We start from the raw sequence: 24,754 nt of genomic DNA on the forward strand, positions 1-24,754 counted from the left end.
TGGGGTTGGGTTACAAAGAATCTGGACCTCAGGGGTCGAGATCCAAAAGGGGGCCAACTTCAGGGCAGGCCCTCAGTCACCTTTTGAAACTCATACTCTGATAACTGCTGCCTTTGTTAGTGAGTATGTTTCTCTGAGTATTTGCAAGTAGCCATCATCCAGATACAATAATGTTGCTGAGCTTCTCAGAGATATCATGCACATCTGGCATGCGCTGAGTGAGATGTAGGCTGCATATATGTCTAGACATGTTTGAGTACGTTTGAGTCTAGTTCTGTTTGCGCATGTTTGAGAGTCTAGTTCTGTTTGAGCATGTTTGAGAGTCTAGTTCTGTTTAAGAGTCTAGTTCTGTTTGAGCATGTTTGAGAGTCTAGTTGTTTGTGTGAGAGACTATTAGTCCACCTTGACTGGTGTTGCAGACCTCAATAGCTCCCTGTCCGTGTGTGAATGGCCCCTGATCACGATGAATGTTCCTATCCTAAAGAACAGATGGCGATCAGTAACTGGAGCCAAAGCAGGATCAGTGTCAAGACAACAGCAGGATCAATAACAGACATGAACAGAGAGAGAAGAGAGATGGAGTGAAAGAGAGAGATAGAAGGGTATGAGAGAGATTAATCTGGAGAGGATTTTTCCATAAAATGAGTTAAGCTCCACAATGATAAGGGAGGTTGGTCAAAGGCAATACGATTAACGGAATAATTACTCTCAAACGTTAGGAAGAAAGGATGCCCATTCTATCTGCCTGAAGGGCAGCACAGCAATACACAGTTTCTATAATCCCAGGAAGAGGCGGTGGCAAAAATACTGATTGACTTACCTCAGGGAGACAAACACTCACTTCTTATGGAAGAAGTCACACACTGAGAATTAATGCTACTGTGATATTAGTCCTGAGGAGGAAAGTATAAAAAAACAGTCTGGACTGGAGGAATCCAAAATTGCTACATGTTCCACTTAAATGTAAAATCTTGGTATATTCTTCCCTGGATAGTGCCTCTGCTTTGTCTAAGATCAAATCATGGGGAGGTATTCAGAGGAAATGATCATCACAAAACTCAAATTCTTACAATAGTACTTTAATTTGACAATAATTAATAAATCCAGACCATTTAGAGGAGGTTTATTGTATTGTTAAAGACGTGCTCCGGAACTTTGGCGACTTCTAAGTATTTTTTAAACCTCCCGCTTTGGGCTAGATGTGTCAATGTGTAGTTCATACAGGCATAATCTATGAGCAGAATTACTGTTTCACCTCAATTAACCACGAAATCCCTAGTTTGAAAGCAACTGTTTTCCTGGAAGCTGTGCTTCGCCATTTTCCTACATTTTCCCCCACATGGGACAGCCCCCTAATAATTCTAGTTCTAGCTAATGAGCTTCAGCCCCTTACCATTTGAGTTGCGGGTAACAAGATGCACACAGCAGAGCGAGAGCAATGACATGGTGCACATGTGACGTAGTACACCATTTCCGGGGACCACTTTTAGCTCGTGAGCGCTACTTTCAGAACTACTGGCTAAAACAAATTCAAAAGGGCCAGAGAATATCAAGTTTTCTAGTGGCTGTTTAGAGAATCTCTTTAACATGTTGCTGACCATGCCATCAATGATCATATCTCAGTATAGAGCACTATATACCGAATAAGTATCATTAGTAAACTGTTAACAGTAATTTATTTAACATCATGTCATGTGTAGCTATAGCCCAGAGTGTTAATAGGCTTGGGCGCTATATAACACGTTAAACAGTGCAGAAGGTACTCTTATACACACATACCATCTTGTCAACATCCAATAAATATGTCCTTTCAGAGATTCTTGTTCAGCCATCTCATTATGTGTGAGTCCATTAGGCCTTTGCTTGAGCTTGTGTCTGCTACTGCTGTGTCTCCGTCTCTGTCAGCTCCTGTGGATCTGGGTCAGGTAGCTCCTGTGGTTCTTGGTCAGCTATCTCCTGTGGTTGAGCTACAATGCCTGTCTTTATTTTTATTGTTTCTACAAGATCTAAACTATCCATCTTTATCTGTTCTACAATGCCCCCCTCCTCCCCTACGGCTGCCGATGCCTTTTCCTTCTCCTCCGTCTTCAGAGGCATCCATGACTCTTTGTGCAGCCTCTCGTTATTCTCCACCCCCTGGACACCAGGGGGCACTGTGGCGGCCATAGCAGGCGGCAGCTGCTTGAACTCTTCGTCGTTCACATCATAGTCCTTCATCTTATGGTCCAGGATCCACCAGCGACCCGCGAAGCCAACGTCCAGTACCCGCGTGTGGAGCTCCCTCCAGGGGATAGAGAGGTTGGAGCACTGGGCCTCGTAAAGACTGGCGTCCGGGTTATAATCGGCGAAGTAGGTGAGTGAGACCATTCCAAGGCTGAGGTGACGTAACCTTCCCTCGTTACGAAGCTTCGCCAGCTTCTGCACGTGCCCATCCGATGTTCCACTGCGTATCCACGGCGTCAGTAGCCCGAGCTGATTGGCTGTATCCAGGACGGTGGTCTCGAAGGAGGCGTCGTCGGGGTTTGTGTAGATGCAGGTGCCGGCTCCACCCAGAAGGCTCAGGTAGATGGAAGCTTTGATTGGCCTCTCCCACGCGCCCACCACAATCTCACGACACGCCTCCTTGTAGTCTCTGGACATGCCGCTAAACCACACACCTGATTGAGAGGGGAGAGAATTGTGAGAAAAAGACAGACAGCATTCACACGAGATAAGATTGATGGTTTACTAAAACAAAGGCAAAACAGACTGACACCATATCCCTAGACATGGTAGTGAGTGAATTATAATGTTTTGTGTGCCAACACTGTATTGTATTGCATTGCATCTCCAAACTGACAGGGATTGTCTCAGAGAGGTCACAGCAATAACCTGTCACGTACCTTCCTCCACCCTGTGATTGCATGCAGGGGCAACTGTGAAGGATCAACAGCTAACAATGCCTTTATATAGACGTGTATGAAGTACATTTTCAAATCTAACTTGTGTAAAAGCCACAACGTGATAGTTTGTTTGAAGGTAATGTCACATAATCTGATTACCTCATGAATGACTTTGGCAAGACCGTTAAGCAAGAAAGATCATGAGTTCGTTCAGGTTCGTAAAGGCGTGGTGGGCTAACACAGCAACCAAGAGATAGGTCGATTTCTTACCCAATTTGCTATTTTTCAACCTCTCCCATCGGGTGCCATTGGCGGGTGCTGCTCCTGCTTCTGCTACAGAGGTGGAGCACCATCTCCTGAGCACCCACGAGGCAGCCATGTCCGTCAGACAGAAGCCGATCGTTCCCGGAAGTTCACCTTCGGACTGGCTCGGACCGGAAAAACACAGCGGGTCGGAAAATACATTAATTTCCAATGTGAAAAAATTGAATTTATTGAGACAAAATGGCATGTCAGTGAAAAGTTGTATTATTATTATTTTTCCCGTAAATAAACAAATATCCAATATCCAGTTCTGCTTAAAAAGAATGTCATTAAATCCCTGTAATATCATTATAAAGTAATACATATAATGTAAGTACAAATGTTTTTATTTTTTACATCCGGATAACACCCATATTATCTTCCGTCTGTACCTGGTCACGTGAACATGATGATCCGTCTTGAGCAAACACAGGATCCGTTGTGTACATAAGGTGACGTGGAACAGGCGAGTGATAATGAGAATTTAGTGCACCGTAGTTGAAATTAACACCATTAGCTAGCTAGTTTATTCAGACATCCAACGCAGTACACATTAAACATTTTTTTAAACTATGTGCTGCTGCTGTTAGGTGAGTTTATATTGAGATATAAAGCGAGACAACAGTGCTAGCTCGACAGCTGTCAGGCTAGCGAGGTGGTCGTGTCAGCACTGCTAACATAGCTGACTGGCTCGCATTGCGGATACAACACAACAGAACCTCCTGCGACAAACAGGTAAGTCTCGGATCACGACGGCCAACGTATGACTATAAATCTGAAGCTAGCTAGCTGGAGTTACAGTAAACTATAGGCATGAACATGACACACAGACTGCTTGCCTGCCAAACAGATCAACACAATCTGTCATTTGTCAGATTAAAAAATTGCACCTGCATATTCGATGTCGCATGCCTACACATGATGCTGTTACGTATGCTTTAGAAGGCAGCCAACGAAGAGAACATCTTGTCCATATGTAGCAAAAGCTAGCAGGCTACCCTATCTGGGAGAAGAACACAGACTGTTGCCATACGTCAGACTCAACAGTTAAGAGTACATTTTCTCATCTCCTTCCAGGTTTTGCATGTGGTGGTCATCTTTCCAGAGTTACCATGGCGAGTCCAGATGATCTGAAGTTCCAAGGTGAGGCTCATGGAGTGGCTCCCATCCTCCTCTCTCTGTTTATCCCCTTTCACCTCTTCCCCTCTCTCCTTGTCTCTACATCTCTCACTGCCACTGTCCCGCACCTCTCTCATTCCCTCACTCTAACCTCCTGTCTTCCTCTCCTCTAGAGTTTGAGGAGGCCACTGACCTATTGTTAGCAGACCCTGGGGCCTCCACCCTCAGTATGTCTGGCTCCAGCAGTACGGCCCCGGCCGGTGCCACTGGGGACATCAAACTGGACATGTCCGATGATGAGGGACAGGAGGAGAGTTCAGAGGTCAGGACGATGAATGAGTCCAATCACATCGCTACATTAATAATCTGAAATTTAGCCTTTAATGACGTTTGCACAAACAGCCAAAAACCAAGCAATATGGGGATAACTGATTGACATTACTGTTTACAGCTCCTAAGAGGGGAGAAACAAACTAGCGGTTTCTGGACCTTTGAGTACTACCAGTCGTTCTTCAATGTGGATACAATGCAGGTACAATAGGCTTGAAATAACAGTTTAATCTGCACTCATGTGACTGGACTATATATTGCTGTTTCACATCTTCCATATAGAAACCGTAAATTTAATGGTGTTAGTTGCTGTACAATGTCAATTGGTTGACTGACTTCCTGTCATGGGATGCAGGTGCTGGACAGGGTCAAGGGGTCGGTGATGCCTTTACCAGGACGGAACTTCATCAAACACACCCTCCAGTCGAGTCCGGATTTATATGGTAATAGGACACAAATCACCACTATAGCTTAGATACAATTGTTCCTAGATGGTTAGATCTGAATTAGAATGGACCTTAGAATGTTAACTTTTATTGCCGTAAAACTGGAAGACAAACTCTGCATATCTTAGGTTGTAATGTGAACCACCTCTACCCAGACTAACCTTACCTCCTGGTTCCCCGTATGTCCAGGTCCCTTCTGGATCTGCGTGACGCTGGTGTTCTCTCTGGCCATCAGTGGAAACCTGTCCACCTTCCTGAAATCTCTGGGGAGCCCCCATTACCACTACAGACCCCAGTTCCACGGAGGTATGGTACCTGGGGATTACAGCGTGGCTCCTTATCAATGGTTTCATGTGAGATTTGCTATGTAAACATAAAGGGGATTGTTGACTTTTCTTTTTACGTTTCAGCACAGAGGCCTTTTTCAAGACCATGTTATATTACATGCAATAGCAGTGTTGATGTTGCTTGCTTTTTCTCACTCCCTCAGTGACAATAGCTGCAGTAGTGATCTTCCTGTATGCCTGGCTGGTGCCCCTGGGTGTATGGGGTTTCCTGACCTGGAGGCAGAGGGAGGAGAGGCAGCAAAGTGGTTACTCCTTCCTGGAGACAGTGTGTGTCTACGGCTACTCCCTCTTCATCTACATCCCCACCTCAGTGAGTCAGCAGACACACACTAGTAAATGTCTGGGTTTTATTCAGCTAGCAAAACATATTCATCCCCTAGCTAAATGTTTTGCAATGGAAAATTAAGTTCAGATGGTACCTACTTTACGGTTTCATCGTTTTCTTTCGTTTTTGTGCCTAGTGAATATGACCCTTTCCTTTAGTATATTTCTATCTGATTGGGACCCAATCTGAACATTTTATTCTCAAGTAATAAACCAATCACCTCCCCCTCAGGTGTTGTGGATCTTACCATTCGAATGGCTCCGATGGCTCCTCATCCTGGTCGCCATGGTGATCTCTGGGTCGGTCCTGGTGCTCACCTTCTGGCCTGTCGTCCGCGATGACACCAAGGTGACTGCTTTTGCCACCGTGGCAACAATCGTCGTTCTCCATGCGCTGCTATCAATTGGCTGCAAGGTAAGAGCCCACTATAAGAGTGCTATGGGTAATAGTTACCTAGCCCCATCCTCCTAGGCCCTGTTCAAATACTTTGAATAAGAATGGCAGTGATCATGGTCTGACATGAATATAGAAAGTAGTCCTCATTTCACTTATCCCAAAAAATGTTTGAACCAGGCCCTAATCATAATCTAAATGGGAATGTCTCAGCTGTATGAGCCTAAGGAGAAATGTTTCATGTCTCATCTCCAACACCCTACTTCAGTCTATGGCTAGCTATAAACCTCAGTTCTTCGTTAAGTTTCTAACCCTTTATACCTGTCTCCTCTGTGCTATCTTTCAGATGTATTTCTTCCAGACAGCGACTCGCACACCAGTTCCTACACTCGCATCCAACCACACAGCAGCAATATTGACCAACAAGACCCACTGACCAAGAGGAACCAGAGGGAGGGAGATGTGTCAATGTTTGAGACATCTGGGGAATCTGAAAGGACTAGATAAAAGGTTGTTTTTGTTACCTACTCTGTGAGCATTGGAAGAGTAGCTAGCTGGCTAACCACCAAACGGATGATAGTCAATGGCGAAATCGCTAACTACATTGTTGTCGTGTGTGTCGAGAGGGAACGTTGGATGAAATCAGTTTGACACCTGTGTGGACGTTGTTTTTAGCTCCGTGGGTCACACATGATCCAGTCCTTTCAGATCAGAGAAGGGGACGTAGCTCCTGCATACTCCGATGCTCTAACCAATAATAAGGATATAGAGGACTGACAAGTGGTCAAAGGTACCCATAACGTTGTGGAGGTTCTGGATGTGTGAGCCCTACTCTAGTACATTATGGACTTAACTGGATCAGCAGCCCATTAAAAGTACTGTGTAATTGACTACATATGTTATTACAAAGAGAAGGGACAAGGATCTAGGTCTATGAGTAAACAAATTATGGGTTATGAGGATTGCATTGGGGGGAAATGTCTTGCTTATGCTGCAGAAATGATTCCGCTAGCCTCCCGGGTGGCGCAGTGGTTAAGGGCGCTGTACCATCAGACTCTGGGTTCGCGCCCAGACTCTGTCGTAACCGGCTGCGACCGGGAGGTCCGTGGGGCGACGCACAATTGGCCTAGCGTCGTCCGGGTTAGGGAGGGCTTGGCCGGTAGGCATGTCCTTGTCTCATTGCGCACCAGCGACTCCTGTGGCGGGCCGGGCGCAGTGCGCGCTAACCAAGGTTGCCAGGGGCACGGTGTTTCCTCCGACACATTGGTGTGGCTGGCTTCCGGGTTGGATGCGCGCTGTGTTAAGCAGTGCGGCTTGGTTGGGTTGTGTATCGGAGGATGCATGACTTTCAACCTTCGTCTCTCCCGAGCCCGTACGGGAGTTGTAGCGATGAGACAAGATAGTAGCTACTAAAACAATTGGACACCACGGAGGGAGAAAAAGGGGCAAAGAAAAAAATTCCGCTGTAAATTCTGCACTTGTATATTGTAATAAATCAATATTTATTATGGAGAAGTTGGGTGCACTAAAAAACACGAGGAAGCATATGATATCTGCTCTAACCAGCTCAGTTCTGTCATGTCAGTGCAGATAGAGACCAAGGAAAGGAGTTCTTTGAACTTGAAATCCTCAGCTGCAGTCTGATCTTGAGATGAGGGAAATGCTGACTAATGTACTAATACAGGGGTAGCCAACCTTATCCATAAAAGTGCATATTTTTGTTCCAGCCAAGCAAAAACACCTGATTCTACAATCAGACGAGTTGGATCAACAGGTATGTTACAGCTTGGCTGGAACCAAGGCCTACTACACCCACACCAACCATCTGCGGGTGAGGTTGTATACCTCTGAGATTGAAATGGGTTGTTCTAGAACTCAAACCACTCCTATGACCTGGAACGTGTAGTACTGTGCTGACTAATGTATCCACACAACTTTTTCTTTTTGTAGATACTTGTAAAAGGGTTTGTCAGTGTATTTAATTATTCTTTCCTCTTTGTTCAGACTTCTGGGTTTGTGTGAATAAACTGTCATTCCAGTCAATTGCTTGTCTTCTTGGTGTTGACTACAGCCCGAGGGCAGGGGTCTCTTAACGCCGGTCCTGGAGTGCTGTCTTGTGCTGGGCTGGAACAAAAGCCTGCCATCTGATTTAATTAAGATTAGTTGGTAGGTACTGGGCTGGGACAAAGGCCTGCACAACTAGGGGCTGGAGATGGAAGGCTGTGAAATATCCACCATCTCATCTATTTCATGAGGAAGTTGCATTGGTTCCAGCCCTCAAGTTGTCAGTGATCTGCTTACTGTACGTTGAAAACATGGATTCTTGTTGGTCCTGAGATTTGAGACAGCCGAGCACTTCAGATGTGTGTGCTTGGAGGACATACATTTACAGCTATATACCTTGGACACGTCAATCTCTGCTGACCATGTAGGCTCATAGTGTAAGGCACAAGATTTGACTTACCCTCAAGGTGATGTTATAAAATCAGATTTCATTAGTCGTCCCTAACTGCTGGTTTTGGTTAGGAAAATATGATCCTAGATCTGTGGCTAATTGTCAGGGGCAATTTCTTACCTCGAGCAATAAAAACAGGAGGCGGCACAATAGTCTTCCTGATGCACTTTCCATCAAGAGGTCCCAGAGAAAAGTAGTGTTTGAATGCTAAGCTAGCAACTATCACAACATTGGTGTTAAAATTCTAACTAATATCTCAAGTTAATTATAAGACCCGATCCAAAGATTTTTTTGGGGACTTCTCCACCAACATTTAATTTACTTGTTTTTTTGTTTGTTGCTTTTCTGTGAAACAAATAAAGACAACTGAAAAGTTAACCCTACAAACTAGCAAGACATTTTCTCTTCATAAAACTTGCTAAATCAAAATTTAAACTCAGTCCACAAATTGTGACTGGAAGCAATGCATACATGTCCATTAAGTCTTTGTCAGAAGGTTGGGCAATCGACTTGCCCGGGAAAGGCGGGAGGAGAGGTTTAGATATGTTAAGAGTCTGGATATCATAGGTAGTGAGGAGGGAAAGAGGTACCTCCCTACTCCCTCTATTCCGAACTCCCCACCTCAGTCTGAACCGCAGTCTCAAAATGAAGGAAAGGAAACCGGGGAAGAATGTAAACTAGGATACAGCTGCTCCAACGGCCGACATCAGTGTCCTTACTGTCTTTCTGTGGGTTCCTCCTGCTTCCACCAATACCATCGGCTCACTGCAATCCTGATTGGCTATGAAGGGGAGTGGGGGGCCGGGTCTGCTGCAGTGTCCTCGAAGCTCATTGGCTTTGGACAACACACCTCAATCGGAGGTGAGGTTCTAACAGAGTTCCAGAGTTGATATTCTTCAAGATCACGTCCTACACACTGACATCTAGGCTACGTCTCAAATGACTCCCTATACAGTGCACTTCATTTGTCCATGTGGCTCTCGTCAAAAGTAGAGCACTGTATATGGAATAGGGTGTCTTTTGAGATAGCCTAGGTCTACTGGGCTAAAGACTACCACTATGGATGACCAAACACCTTGGGGGGAGCTAGCTATCGCTCTGGAATGGGGCCGTTTAAGGAGAGAGGCTCTACAGGCAGGTGGAGAAGTGCCTCGATATAAAAACAAAATGGCATCAGTGAGGGGTGTTCATAGTGTTCTACTGTACAGGAAAGCCCTCTGTCCTTTCAGTGCAGATCTGTAGTGGGAGACATCCAATCCAGCGATAAGGGGAGGTGGGATAGCAACTGGCTGTAGTGGATGGGGTTGGGTGTGTGTTTGGTGGAGGAGGGGGAAGGGTGGGGCATCACACTGGCACTAGGGGAGGCGAAATGTCCAAAAGGGAGGGAACCCGGATAAAGGAGATGATACCTGCTGTACAGTAGTGCAATGAGTTATTCTTTGCAGCAAAAGTCTCTGTTTTCAATGTGTAGGTGTACATGTGTCTGTAAAGCATAAAAAGGTCCAGTCAAACAAAGTTCAGTTCAGCTCAGCTCTCCATTCAGAAAAACTGCCAATTCTTTGTGCTGATCATTCTGTCAGTTGAATGTAGAGGTGCTGCCACCCTCTGGCTGGACTGGTGATATCATAGCTGCTGCACGATGATGAGAGGGGGGGAGATGGGGAACAGCTCTCAAAGCGGAGAGAGCGGCGGGGAGGGACGGATATGAGAATAACTCCAGTGATAGAGAGATGGACAGTAAAGGAGAAAGGAAGGTGCTGAAGGGACAACACGACAGCACTGGTTTTGGTATTCTGGTTCTGGTCGGTCGGGGGGAGGAGCTAGTAGAGGTCATGCAGGGGTTCGGAGGTGAAGGGTGACGAGGTCTTAACTCCCATAATGCATGGTGTTGCTAGGGATGGCCATGGGAGAGGCCATGGAGATGGCGGGTCCCCCCATGGTGAACTGGTTGGTGACGGGATAATGCTGCTGCTGCTGGTTAGAGCTGCTGCTGCTGCTAGGACCTGATTGGCCAGTAGAAGCTCCTGGAGAGATGGGGGGGAGAGAGGGGGAAAGTGTTATCACCTTCCCTTGATTGGTTGTGGGCCAACTATGTCTCAGGCGTTTAGGAAACTTGACTTGATGTAGTTTAGGCCCCCCCCCAGGTGCACATTTTGGTTTTCGCCCTAGCACTACACAGCTGATTCACAGAATCAAAAATGTGAGGAGTTCGTTATTTAAATCATTTTAGGAAACGCTTGTATAGTGTATAAAGAGACGTACCCTGGACGATTCCGGTGCTCATGATGGAGCCCATCCTGGAGTGGGTGTGATTCACTATCCCTGTGTTCACTGAGGGCGGGAACAGAGGAAATAGTGAGACTGTATTAACGCACACACAAACGTGCAAACACACACAGTCAGTCACACGGTCTGTGCTTGTCTGTCAGCCCATCAGTCCGTAGTATCCTACCGAGGGGGATGAGGTTGTTGTGGGACACCGTCGAGCCGCTGCCCATGACTGTACTGAGGTCATAGGCTGTAGGCATCCCTGAGAGAGAGAGAGAGATGAAAGGGTGAGACGGGGAAGAGAGTGAGATGGGGAGAAGAGAGAACGAGAGAGATGGGGAGAGAAAGGGAGCGAAATGGGAATAAAGCACAGGTGAAACATAAGCATCCTTTCTCTCTCACACACCGTTTTCCCCTCAGAGAGAGCATGCATCCCCATCTATCAGCTGCTCTGTCAGCCTGATCTATTCTGTGATATCCCTACAGTTTAGTAAGACATTTAGTCATGATGTTGTATGGATACTTTTGCCTGAGGATGCTATCATGGGTCAGATTGTGTGTATCGTCTGTGCATTTATCTGACACAGCAGTGTTCTGCCTCATGCAGTGTGTGTGTGTGGGTTCTGCCCCATGCAGTGTGTGTGGGTATGTCCTCTGTGTGTCCTCTACCAGTGTCCTCTATGTGTGTGTATTTACCTGACACAGCCATGCCCTGGCTCATGCTGTAGGCCCCCCCAGTGTTCCACATGGTCTCAGAGGGGGAGGTGTAGTGCGACCCAGGAGGGGGGGTGGGGGTGCTGCCTGTGTACCTACAAAAACACACACATACACAACAACATACACGCCATGAGAGGGAGCTCCCCTTCCCCCCTCGTTATCCTGAATGGCACAGGCCGAGGGCAGCGGAACAGACTAACTCACCTGAAAAAGGGGTTCTTCAAGTCCAGGAGGTTGCTGGACTTGGAGCCTGTCTGGTCCACTTGGGCAACAATACTGATGTCGTAGCTTTGTCTGTGAGGAGGGAAGAGAGCCAGGGATTGGTATGGGAGGAGAGCCGGGGGTTGGTATGGGAGGAGGTGAGAATGGAGGTGGATAGATTAACACAGACCAACACAGACAGACAGAGAAGCACAGATTCAGCAAGCACACATCTGTAATACACATATACACAGTGCTTTCGGGAAGGTATTCAGACCCCTTGACGGTTTCCACATTTTATTACATAAATTTTTAACATTTATTGTTATTTTATTTTTTAAATCCCTCAATCTAAACACAATATCTCATAAAAGCAAAAACAAGTTTGTAGTTTCCTGATTTATATTATTTAAAAAAACTGAAATATGACATTTTCATAATTATTTAAATCCTTTACTAAGTACTTTGTTGAAGCACCTTTGGCAGCAATTATAGCCCAGTCTTCTTGGGTAGGACGCTTCAAGCTTGGCACACCTGTATTTGGGGTGTTTCTCCCATTCTTCTCTGCAGATCCTCTCAAGCTCTGTCAGGTTGGATGGGGAGCGTTGCTGCACAGCAGACCACCATAGTCCCTGTGCCCAAGAACACTAAGGTAACCTGCCTAAATGACTAGCGACCCGTAGCACTCACGTCTGTAGCCATGAAATGCTTTGAAAGGCTGGTCATGTCTCACATCGATGCCATTTGCATACCGCACCAAAAAATCCACAGATGATACAATTTCTATTGCACTCCACACTGCCCATTCCCACCTGGACAAAAGGAATGAATGTTATTCATTGACTACAGCTCAGCATTCAACACATAGTGCCCTCAAAGCTCATCACTAAGCTAAGGACCCTGGGACTTAAATACCTCTCTCTGCAACTGGATCCCGGACTTCCTTATGGGCCGCCCCCAGGTGGTAAGGCCAGGAAACAACACATCCGCCACGCTGATCCTCAACATGGGGGCCCCTCAGGGGTGCGTGCTCAGTCCCCTCCTGTACTCCGTTCACTCATGACTGCACGGCCAGGCACGACTCCAACACCATCATTAAGTTTGCCGATGACAACAGAGGTAGGCCTGATTACCGACAACGTTGAGACAGCCTATAAGGAGGTCAGAGACCTGACCGTGCGGTGCAAGAAGAACAACCTCTCCCTCGATGTGATCAAGAGAAAGGAGATGATTGTGGACTACAGGAAAAGGAGGACTGAGCACGCCCCCATTCTCATCGACGGGGCTGTAGTGGAGCAGGTTGAGAGCTTCAAGTTCCTTGGCATCCACATCACCAACAAACTAACATGGTCTAAGCCCGCCAAGGAAGTCGTGAAGAGGGCATGACAAAACCTATTCCCCTCAGGAGGCTGAAAAGATTTGTCATGGGTCCTCAGATCCTCAAAAGGTTCTACAAGCTGCACCATCGAGAGCATCCTGACGGGTTGCATCACTGCCTGGTATGGCAACTGCCTGGCCTCCGACCACAAGGCACTACAGAGGGTAGTACGTACGGCCCAGTACATCACTGGGGCCAAGCTTCCTGCCATCCAGGATCTCTATACCAGGCAGTGTCAGAGGAAGGCCCTAAAAATGGTCAAAGACTCCTGCCACCCTAGTCAGACTGTTCTCTCAGATACCACACGGCAACCGGTACCAAAAGCGGTAGAGTCTAGGTCCAATAGGCTTCGAAACAGCTTCTACCCCCAAGCCATAAGACTCCTGAACAGCTAATCAAATGGCTGTATTGCACCCCCCCCCCCCCCCTCTGCGAATCACAGAGAGGTAGCCATTTTTCCTCCCGGTCCTAGTGAAAAGCCAACTGTCCCGGTTTATATATTATCGAATAGATATTTGAAAAACACCTTGGATTGATTATAAAAAACATTTGCCATGTTTCTGTCGATATTATGGATATAATTTGGAATTTTTGCCTGCGTTGTCGTGACTGCTATTTCCGGTGGATTCCTCTGCATAATGCATCAAACATTTGCTGTCTAACTGGGAGTCTCGTGAGTGAAAACATCCGAAGCTCATCAAAGGTAAACGATTAATTTGATTGCTTTTCTGATTGGTGACCAAGCTTCCTGAGGCTAAGTGTACATAATGCTTTGCTAGGCTATCGATAAACTTACACAAACACTTGTATTGCTTTTGCTGTAAAGCATAATTTCAAAATCTGAGACAACAGGGTGATTAACAAAAGGCTAAGCTGTGTTTCCCTATATTTCACTTGTGATTTCATGAATATGAATATTTTCTAGTAATATTTTTTGACTGTTGCGCTATGCTATTCAGCGTTGCTGATGACAAATATACCGGATCCGGGATGGGTTAATAACTAAGGTTAATAACTCTACCTACATGTACATATTACCTCAATTACCTTGACACAGGTACCACCTGTATATAGCCATTGTTATTTACTGCTGTTCTTTTATTATTAGTTATTCTTATGGCATACTTTTTTATTGGTATTTTCTTAACTGAATTGTTGGTTAAGGGCTTTTAAGTATGCATTTCACAGTAAGGTCTACACCTGTTGAATTTGGCGCATGTGACAAATACAATTTGATACGATTTTCTGGTCTCTCCAAACATGTTTGATCGGGTTAAAGTCCGGACTCTGGCTGGCCACTCAAGGTTATTCAAAGACTTGTCCCGAAGCCACGTCTGCATTGTCTTGGCGGTGTGCTTAGAGTTGTTGTCCTGTTGGAAGGTGAACCTTCGCCTGAGTGCTCTACAGCTGGTTTTCATCAAGGATCTCTCTGAACTTTGCTTTGTTCATTTTGCCTCGATCCTAACTAGTCTCCCAGTCCCTGCCTCTGAAAAACATCCCCACAGCATGATGCTGCCATCACCATGCTAGGGACGTAGGGATGGTGCCAGGTTTCCACCAGATGTGACACTTGGCATTCGGGCCAAATAGTTCAATCTTGGTTTCATCAGACCAGAGAATTGTGTTTCTCATGGTCTGAGAGTCCTTTAGGTGCCTTTTGGCAAACTCCAAGCAGGCTGTCATGTGCATTTTAATGAGGAGTGGCTTCCATCTGGCCACAACCATTAAGGCCTGATTGGTGGAGTGCTGCAGAGATGGTTGTCCTTCTGGAAGGTTCTCCCATCTCTACAAATGAACTCTGGAGCTCTGTCAGAGTGACCATCGGGTTCTTGGTCACCTCCCTGACCAAGGCCCTTCTCCCCAGATTGCTCAGCTTGGCCGGGAGGGCAGCTCCAGTAAGAGTCTTGGTGGTTCCAAACTTCTTCCAATTTAAGAATGATGGAGGCCACTGTGTTCTTTGGGGACCTTCAATGGTGCAGAAATGTTTTGGCACCCTTCTCCAGATCTGTGCCTTGACACTATCCTGTCTCGGAGTTTCCCAACAATTCCTTCGACCTCATTGCTTGGTTTTTGCTTTGACATGCACTGTCAGCTGTGGGACCTTATATAGACAGGTGTGTGCCTTTCCAAATCATGTCCAATCAATCTAATTTATCACAGGTGGACTCCAATCAATGGAAACAGGATGCATCTGAGCTCAATTTCCAGTCTCATAGCAATCATCTGAATACTTACGTAAATAAGGTAAGTTCATGCATTTTAAATACATTTGCAAACATTTCTACAAACTTGTTTTCGCTTTGTCGTTATGGGCTGGTGTGTGTAAATTGCTGAGGATTTTATTTATTTAATACATTTTAGAGTAAGACTATAACCTCACAAAATGTAGATAAAGTCAATGGATCTGAATACTTTCCAAATGCACTGGGGAGCTCCAAAAGTATTGAGGCAGTGAGCTCCAAAAGTATTGAGGCAGTGAGCTCCAAAAGTATTGAGGCAGTGAGCTCCAAAAGTATTGTGGCAGTGAGCTCCAAAAGTATTGAGGCAGTGAGCTCCAAAAGTATTGAGGCAGTGAGCTCCAAAAGTATTGAGGCAGTGAGCTCCAAAAGTATTGAGGCAGTGAGCTCCAAAAGTATTGAGGCAGTGAGCTCCAAAAGTATTGCGGCAGTGAGCTCCAAAAGTATTGAGGCAGTGAGCTCCAAAAGTATTGTGGCAGTGAGCTCCAAAAGTATTGCGGCAGTGAGCTCCAAAAGTATTGAGGCAGTGAGCTCCAAAAGTATTGAGGCAGTGAGCTCCAAAAGTATTGAGGCAGTGAGCTCCAAAAGTATTGCGGCAGTGAGCTCCAAAAGTATTGCGGCAGTGAGCTCCAAAATTGTGAGCTTGAGGCAGTGAGCTCCAAAAGTATTGAGGCAGTGAGCTCCAAAAGTATTGAGGCAGTGAGCTCCAAAAGTATTGAGGCAGTAAGCTCCAAAAGTATTGAGGCAGTGAGCTCCAAAAGTATTGAGGCAGTGAGACATTTTGTTGTTTTGATACATGAGGTTGCAGACGCACAAATATCATCCACGACCCCCCACCCCACCAAATGCTAACCTCTCCTGTTATTGTAGTGGTGAGAGGTTAGCATGAGGTTACACTAACTTCCTCACCCATTATTTACGATTCATTCAGGAATATATGTAATCATGGTAGCATCCACAGTATTTAGAAACATTCTATTGTTATTTACAATAAAAGTGACTCAAAAATGATAATCCATTAGTTTCCATTAATTTCAATTGGGCACAAAATAATTGGAACCTATTTCTAAATGGTTCACCCGATATGGATGAAAATTAAATTAAAGCTGACAGTCTGCACTTCATCCCCATAGTCATTGTATGAGGCAATTTTCTTTATAATTGTCGCTGTCAAAATACTTTTGGAGCTCACTGTATATCACCTACTTCATTTAGAATTGTCATATAACACAAGCCTGGGTCTAGAGGTGAATGGCAACACACTAACACCAAAGCCTCCCCTCCCCAACAGACTCCCAGTAGATCCCTCTACAGTCTCTCACCTCTTGTTGGCGATGAGCAGCGCTGTGCCGGAAAGTGTGTCTCCTGCCTTGGTGAAGAGGGGTGACTGGAGCAGACAGCGGACCTGGTACCAGTGGGTCAGGGGCTCTGTGGGGGCTGTAGAGAGCCACACTGTCACCCTGCAGAGAGGGGGGGGGGGGGTTTAGAGGCCAGAATACTTTAAGGTTCAATCAGCGTCATCCTACTACTGTACAAGCATGGTCAGATATTCAGTAGGAACAGCCCTTTACAACGTATTGTGAAATGTGTCTATAGTGAATGTATTGTACTATATTGTATTGCTTTTAAGTTGTAGCCGCTTTCTGTCTTTGTGTTTATTACAATGTCTGTGGGGAAAAACAAGTGATGAAAGAAAAAGGAAAGTGACGGTGTAGCTGTAGTCAGGATCCATGTAGGTCAGGAGTCCTGGATCAAGTGATTTTACTCCTGACCACACACACTTCAGCCCTGGTTAAGGCAGCTCAGGCCAACTTACATGGATCCCATGAACGCTACGTCGAACCAGAAGGCCAGTCCGTGCACCAGCCCCGAGTGCATCATATGGAACTTAAAGGGAATCTCTATCCTGAAAGAGAGAGCGAGAGAAGGGAAGAGAGAGGGAAAGAGAGAAAAGAGTGGGATAAGTGTTAGTCTAGTTAAAGGGGCAATCAGCTGTTGCTACATCCATTTTTTGGACTTATAAATTAATGATATATACCCATTAAGTCTTGAAGAATATAACTTATAAATGCCTCATGAGCTTAGTTCAACTCCCGTACCCCATCAGAACCCAAAATATAAGTTTGTTTTACTCCAATGTTTGTAAACAACGTAAATGTAAAACAATATATATCGTCAAAACATGGTTAAAACTATAATGTTGATATCATGGATGGTCAGTCCTGGCATCCATAGCTCTGTCTCTGAATTTGAGAGTGGTAACATTTCTCCAACCCCATCCCTCCGCTTTTTACATAAAGAAGGGCGGGGAATTCGCTTTGTTATTGTTTCAACTGCTGATTGCTGCTTTAAGGTTATTTTTAGACACTAGAAGGAATTATGTAGTATTTTTGCTGATGTAGAAAATTCCAAATTGGAAGTAGCCCCATATTAGAGAAGTAGGACATCCCTACATTCAGTAACATGTATCTACGCATCTCAATTCTCAACTCAATCTATGAATAACAATTGAATAATAAATATATAAGGGAATAACAGACACAGACAAACGGCACACAGACCTGTACAAATCCTCCTCTTTGGCCTCCAGGAAGTTGACTGTGTATTTGACAGACTTGGCCATCAAGATACGGATATCAAATGTGTCCTGAGAGGTGGAGGGAAAGAAAAAGGAGGAAGGAGAGAGACAGGGAAGAGGGAAGCAAGAGTATCCAGGTAAGTCCCAGTGAGGTAGACATTTTTTACGGCAGCATTGGCTAGAGTGGGTACGGAGACGGTCTATGCCTTAATTTAATGATCTAGAACAGAGGCTGTACCCAGAACCAGGCCCTCCGGCCGGGCCCGGCTCGCCCAGCAGAGTAACAGAGGAGTAGGCACGGAGGAGGCCTACCCAGCTGACTACCGCTGGAAAATGATGTGTATGTGTCGGTGTCGCTGTGTGTGATAAAAAGGGTGGAGATGAATTCAATGAATACCCATTATGAGCAGTGATAGTGCTGTTGAAACCTCACTGTTGGTTCTGTGGTGCAAGACTGGGGGAACTGGACTGGGCGAAAACATTGGGATCCTAAATGCAGACCGCATCGAATTTATTTATCCCAGCCGTCATAACACACACAGTGTGACGGTGGTATCTTCTACCACAAACACACACTCCCATACAGTCCATCTCCTATCCTGCATCAGCATTTGCCCATAAACACACACACCTCATGTACCACCCTTAGACATAATCAAACACACAGGCCAGTCCGTACTATGCAACCCAATTTTCCACAAACAGCTCTTGTCCCCACATACCCCCTGACTATTTTAGGCCTTAAACACCCCTCCCATATACATTTCCTAGTTAACCGCCCCCCTGCACCCAAATCATCTGGGGAGGGGGGTATCGCTTTAACCGACATGGTGTGCGGGGCAGGCAATGTCAGAAGATAGGTGTTCAAGAGTCTGACATACAACTGAGAATTGTACGTACCACAATGGGCTGGCGAAAGTACTCATCCACCGCTGCTCCTCGCAGGGCTGAGAGGTCCACACCATGGAAGGAAGGCTGGTACCTGAATGAGGGAGTGAGAGAGAATCATCATCAACTCAATCCCATCAACTACAGCAGCCCAATGAAAAGTGACTGATATCTCCGTACATTCACTGCTTCTACTCCCAGAGCTTCTTCTCTTGCCACTTCCCCATCCTTCCTCCTACTCCCCGTTTCTCTCCTCCCTCCTCTCCTACTCCCCGTTTCTCTCCTCCCTCCCCTCCTACTCCCCGTTTCTCTCCTCCCTCCCCTCCTACTCCCCGTTTCTCTCCTCCCTCCCCTCCTACTCCCCGTTTCTCTCCTCCCTCCCCTCCTACTCCCCGTTTCTCTCCTCCCTCCCCTCCTACTCCCCGTTTCTCTCCTCCCTCCCCTCCTACTCCCCGTTTCTCTCCTCCCTCCCACTCCCTGTTTCTCTCCTCCCTCCCCTCCTACTCACCAGAAGTTGGCCTTGGTGAACTGCTCCATGTAGAGCTGTTCGTCTGTGAAGGGGGCCAGGTGCACGTCACCGATGGTGGGGAACATTTTACCTGCGACACACATGAAGTCAGTTAATGATGGTACAATCACCAGTGGCTAGTCACGATGAATATGTCTCTCAGTTTTAAAATGTAGAATATTATTTACTGCTTGGGCTTCAAAATAATCTTTAGACCTTTTGACATTTCTCCCTTTCTCCTTCCCCCCTACTCTACCCCTTTCTATGCTCTCTCTCCAACCTTCCCCCTGTCTCACCACTAGGCTTGAGGAACTTCTTGGCGTGGAGGTAGCTCTCCAGCATCCTCTCGTTGAAGAGCATGTAACCCATGGGCTCTGAGATGATGATGTCCACCTGCTCAGGTAGCGTAACCTCCTCTACTTTACCAGGGATCACCACCACACGGTCCCCCAGACGGTTAGTGTTCACCAGGACCTAGTGGGGGGGACACCAGAGGGTTAGTGTTCACCAGGACCTAGTGGGGGGAGGACACCAGAGGGTTAGTGTTCACCAGGACCTAGTGGGGGGAGGACACCAGAGGGTTAGTGTTCACCAGGACCTAGTGGGGGGAGGACACCAGAGGGTTAGTGTTCACCAGGACCTAGTGGGGGGAGGACACCAGAGGGTTAGTGTTCACCAGGACCTAGTGGGGGGAGGACACCAGAGGGTTAGTGTTCACCAGGACCTAGTGGGGGGGGACACCAGAGGGTTAGTGTTCACCAGGACCTAGTGGGGGGGACACCAGAGGGTTAGTGTTCACCAGGACCTAGTGGAGGGGACACCAGAGGGTTAGAGTTCACCAGGACCTAGTGGGGGACACACCAGAGGGTTAGTGTTCACCAGGACCTAGTGGGGGGGACACCAGAGGGTTAGTGTTCACCAGGACCTAGTGGGGGGGACACCAGAGGGTTAGTTAGTGTTCACCAGGACCTAGTGGGGGGGGGACACCAGAGGGTTAGTGTTCACCAGGACCTAGTGGAGGGGACACCAGAGGGTTAGAGTTCACCAGGACCTAGTGGAGGGGACACCAGAGGGTTAGAGTTCACCAGGACCTAGTGGGGGGAGGACACCAGAGGGTTAGAGTTCACCAGGACCTAGTGGAGGGGACACCAGAGGGTTAGAGGTCACCCGGACCTAGTGGAGGGTTAGTGTGTGTGTGTATTAGAGTGAGACTGATACATCTGCCAGATTAATGGCTACATAGCATGTCAAGAAGAGGATAGGGTTAGAGCAGGGGTGGCAAACTTTTCAGCTCGAGGGCTTTGATTAGTTTGTCAAAATCAATTTGCGGGCCATAAAAAGTGCAGTTAATTGAAAATATATAGGTCACTTAATTTCAGCATAGTTTAGTGTGTCTGTTACCTCTGCATGCTGGGCCATGGTGCTGGCCTCCACAGCGTAGACCTTCCTGGCCCCAGCCTGAGCAGCAAAGAACGACAGAATCCCTGAACCACATCCCACATCCAACACCACCTAGAGAGAGAGAGAGGGGAATGGACTCTAATTCTTCCCTGATAAAGACATCAATGAAATCCAGCAGTGTCTACTGCCCAAACCAATTAAACAGCAGTTTAGTTTCAAATACAGCAAAGGACTCAATTCAGAACAAGCTATATTTAAGTCCCAGGACAGTGCATCAGTACCTTGTCCTTGAAGTCAGTGTGGTTCTGGAGGATGGCCCTCTGATAGGTTCCTGTCCTGACGTAGTCCTGCATCATGTTCTGCTGCTGGGAGAGGTAGCCATAGAACTGGAGGAGCGAAGGAGAGAGAGAGAACAAGGGAGTGAGAGGAAAATAAAGTGACAGAAGAGCTCATCTTTCATGAGGTGTTTTAATATTGTCACTGAGCTAATAAAGGTTGGAATAAATGATTTATTGCAATGCATGGCAGATTCTGCGTGTGCACCTGGAAGTACTGTACTGCGGATGATTCCTCTGTCCTGTCGCTGAAGACCGACTGCTCTCCACTGTGGCCGCGGCAGTTCTTCAGGAGGTTATAGAACGATGAGAACTCTGAGGAGATCGTCATAACACGTTATAAGCAGCACAAATCAGACATAAGTTATAAACGGTCTTAAGCCAGTCATAATGGGGAGAAATCAAACAAAATAATAATAACCAATTATAACAGTTCACAAGGATGACAGAGGCAAGACAAGTATGAGAAACAATAAGAATCTCTTTATGAGGACAGGAACACGTGCACTAGGACAGGGAGTCAAAGACAGAGACACACAGGAGACAGAGGGTCAATGACAGAGACAGATATAGCCTACTGGCAGGCACTCAAAGACAGAGAAAAAACAGACAGACAATGACAGAATTCTCTGAGAAAGAGTGGCGTTGGTTGCCGGGGGTTAGCTACCTGCAGGTGAGGTGAACTGTAGCAGGACGCTGTTGCAGCCCAGCGTGATGATGAACGACTGTTTCCCCACGCGACTGCACTCGGTGTCCCTGGAGACCGAACACTTGAACACACATGTCTCCTCTGCTGTGAGAGGAGTCATACAATAGTTAGGGCCCAGCAACACTCCTACAACATGGAATAAGTGTGGCACAGGAGTACGTGGCTTACCGTAGGTCACACAACATGAAGAACAACATGCTAACAGAACTGGCCTGATCACACACAGCGCTTTATTGACTCAATTAGCATGAAAGCATCTCAACCATAGCAGCAAGCAAAGAGCTATTTTTAACCTCCTTTAGCCGAGGGAAAGTCAGTAATTTCTTCTATTGAAGCTATTTCACACACACCCCTGGATGATTAAGATGACATAGTTTTAAAGACTGGATTTGTGAAAGCAATATATTGGCAAGGTAGGTCTAGTGCTGTGCCCGCATGGCAGTGAGATAATCTGTGGTTTAATCCAGCAGTTGTGATGGGATTAAGACTAGCGCTGTTACTTAGATTAGCCAGATGCAGCATGTTTTATTAACAGACCAAACTAGCGACTGACACCGGATTAACCTGCGATAAATATGAGAGCGGGAGTGTGTGTGTTGCTTAACAAGTGTGTGTTCGATGCAAGGGCTGAGAGATAGAGTGCATGCTTTAAAATATGTAGGCTACAACCATCTCCCTCCACTAGACCTGGCCTGTCTACAAGGCCCACAGCTGAACATTGTGTGAAATGACAATGACAGATGGGGGACAAGGACTGTCACTATAGACATGTTACAGATATGTAACAACCAGATGATAGTCATGTCAATGTTCTAACAGGACAATGTCAGGTCATAATAGACACTTGTCAAAGTGAAGAGCAAAATTGTGCTATTTTTGCTGGGTCAAGGCATTGCCCCTCATGGACAATGTAAATACACCCATTCCAGCATGATAGACAGACATTACTAATGTGCTGTGTTTGATTGAGGTGCTTTTGTGTCTATAATAAAGCAGAAATAAAATGATTGTGTGGCAAGACACAGATTATTTTCCCAAGTGGAAAACATAAAATTGGTCAGATTACTTTAGACTCAGTCGTGCTGCTCTATGTAGCAATTCAATCGGGAGTTCATTCCTGCCTGGTGTGGAAACGTTTATCTTCCATCATCATGGGAATGTTGGAAGAGGAAACGGCTGTTGGGCCTATGGACCAGACCAGGAAATCACACATATCAGAAAACTTTGATAGGACACCTTGAAAAACATCCTGCCACACATACATTTCTACTTTCCCCACAGCCGTTGACTGTATCAAAACTAGGGACATCACGGCTTCTTGAAAGGGACATCCCATCTGTGCCTCACAGTGTAACAAAAGCTGCAAGCGCTCAGCGCGAGCACACAAGTGATCGACAGGGGAGTAGGGAGGTGGGGGACTAGCTGGCTATTGTTCAGGAGAGAACAAAGATGAATAATTAATACGAGCTTGGTTTAGCTTATCGAAACACAAGGACCCATATTTAGCCTGTTTAAAAAATATATATTTCGTTTGTCGATATTTATTCACTCAGATAGGCATCTACAGTAGATTCGATTACCATAAAGTAGTACGCGCGAGCCACCGGGGTTAGCTTGCTTGTTTGCACCGCTACTAGTATATGATCTGTGCGCAATGACCACGTTCCAAAACAAAACACACTTTGAAGATAACATTTGACCCTTTGAGATGGGTATCTTGCTTTATCATAACTATCTAACTAGCTAATAAAGAGGGCAATGCTCATATGACGCAGTTTGTTTTAACTGTTAGAACTCTGTGGCATTAAGGGCAAACCATTGCGTAGTATGGCTGATAGCTTATTGGGGCAAAAATGAAAGAGCACGTTAACATGTCAATTAGCTTTGGCTATCTGCGTCAATGTGTAGCGAGCTGGATAAAGTGCTCAGCTGCGGGATAGGATAGTGCATAATTGAAAGGCAATCTGGCGCTAAACTGTTAGCAAGTTGATATTAGTAAACAGGGGTAGATAGGCATCTAATGTGCTTGGTCACACTTAGCTTGCTGTCCAGGAAACGCCTCGTGTGAGCTAAAACAGACTACTTCGCATTATATAAATACTTTAAAGAATAGTCCTCAAGACAAATAGATAGGAAATAAAAAACGTGGTCCACAAGCCACGAAATGAGCGCAGTAAGCTTGCTAAAGCTAACCACCTATAGTTAGCTAAGCTAACAACAGTGTGCGCTGTCGTGGTGCTGGAGAAGTAACGTTAGCTAACTAAGTTATGTTAGCTAGCTAGCGAATAGCGATAAGCGCAAACATTCCCCATTACGTTGGATTCTATAGGTGGAACCAGTCGGTTTTGAAGTGGAACCCCCACCCGCACACACGTACAAGACCAGGCACTCGCATCGGTTAGCTAGCTAGCTTTTTAGCATTTAGCTCTGGCTAGTTCGCCAGGGTAACAAGGAGCCCAGGCCGAACCGGGGTATGGAATAGCTGTCTCAAGTCCACTCACCGTTGGAGAGGTTGATCAAGGCCGCGTCCTGTGTGGCTTTCACCTCCAGTCGTAGAGGCTGTTGCTCGGAGTGACGCTGTATTTCTCCGTTTGCGTCTCCGATAGAGAGGAGCCGCACGCCGGGAAACACCGACACCGCCATCTTCGATCTGTGGGAAGAGACAGCTCACTGTGGCGCTCACATCCAGCGTTGGACGTGCACTCACGACAGGATACACACAGCTCTACCGCCACTCTGTGGCCGAGAGGCAAACTGCTTAGTGCAAATACAGTAGACTTTGCGCTGACTTCTGTTGTCACTGCTGTACACTTTCAGCAAAGACAGTATAGTTAGTTGGACAAAGAGAGAAATAGGGGATCTTGAATAATCATTTGAATTAAATACAAATGTCAGACTGTCAGCCAGTTAAATCTGTGTGAATAATATTGGTTC

The 24,754-nt window shown here is 46.2% G+C and overlaps 3 protein-coding genes across 4 annotated transcripts; 1 reads left to right on the plus strand and 2 right to left on the minus strand.

The window, feature by feature from the left end:
• Positions 1-1,063: 1,063 nt before the first annotated feature.
• Positions 1,064-3,596, minus strand: LOC115110837 (mitochondrial import inner membrane translocase subunit Tim29-like). Its single transcript, XM_029636765.2, has 2 exons — positions 3,153-3,596; positions 1,064-2,657 (listed from the first exon to the last, which is right to left on the minus strand). Exons 1-2 carry the CDS (start codon positions 3,508-3,510, stop codon positions 1,879-1,881), a joined length of 1,137 nt encoding a protein of 378 aa, XP_029492625.2. The 5' UTR covers positions 3,511-3,596; the 3' UTR covers positions 1,064-1,878.
• A 29-nt stretch (positions 3,597-3,625) lies between these two features.
• LOC115110838 (protein YIPF1-like) lies at positions 3,626-8,188 on the plus strand. Its single transcript, XM_029636766.2, has 9 exons — positions 3,626-3,920; positions 4,263-4,328; positions 4,478-4,626; positions 4,756-4,836; positions 4,990-5,077; positions 5,270-5,386; positions 5,571-5,737; positions 5,984-6,166; positions 6,492-8,188. The coding sequence occupies exons 2-9, from the start codon at positions 4,298-4,300 to the stop codon at positions 6,579-6,581; spliced, it is 906 nt and encodes a 301-aa protein (XP_029492626.1). The 5' UTR covers positions 3,626-3,920; positions 4,263-4,297; the 3' UTR covers positions 6,582-8,188.
• A 696-nt stretch (positions 8,189-8,884) lies between these two features.
• LOC115110839 (histone-arginine methyltransferase CARM1-like) lies at positions 8,885-24,500 on the minus strand. Of its 2 annotated transcripts, none has more exons than XM_065010332.1 (16): positions 24,322-24,500; positions 21,779-21,901; positions 21,320-21,426; positions 21,058-21,162; positions 20,777-20,887; positions 19,672-19,849; positions 19,376-19,466; positions 18,880-18,961; positions 17,963-18,048; positions 17,218-17,307; positions 16,724-16,861; positions 11,790-11,879; positions 11,565-11,677; positions 11,053-11,130; positions 10,863-10,931; positions 8,885-10,624 (listed from the first exon to the last, which is right to left on the minus strand). In XM_065010332.1, exons 1-16 carry the CDS (start codon positions 24,461-24,463, stop codon positions 10,467-10,469), a joined length of 1,761 nt encoding a protein of 586 aa, XP_064866404.1. In that variant the 5' UTR covers positions 24,464-24,500; the 3' UTR covers positions 8,885-10,466. The 2 variants fall into 2 exon arrangements, with proteins under 2 accessions (XP_064866404.1, XP_064866403.1); XM_065010331.1 differs by having other exon boundaries at positions 21,779-21,904.
• Between the last annotated feature and the right edge of the window lie 254 nt (positions 24,501-24,754).

This window comes from Oncorhynchus nerka, linkage group LG26 (assembly GCF_034236695.1).
Source record: "Oncorhynchus nerka isolate Pitt River linkage group LG26, Oner_Uvic_2.0, whole genome shotgun sequence".
NCBI lineage: Eukaryota > Metazoa > Chordata > Actinopteri > Salmoniformes > Salmonidae > Oncorhynchus > Oncorhynchus nerka.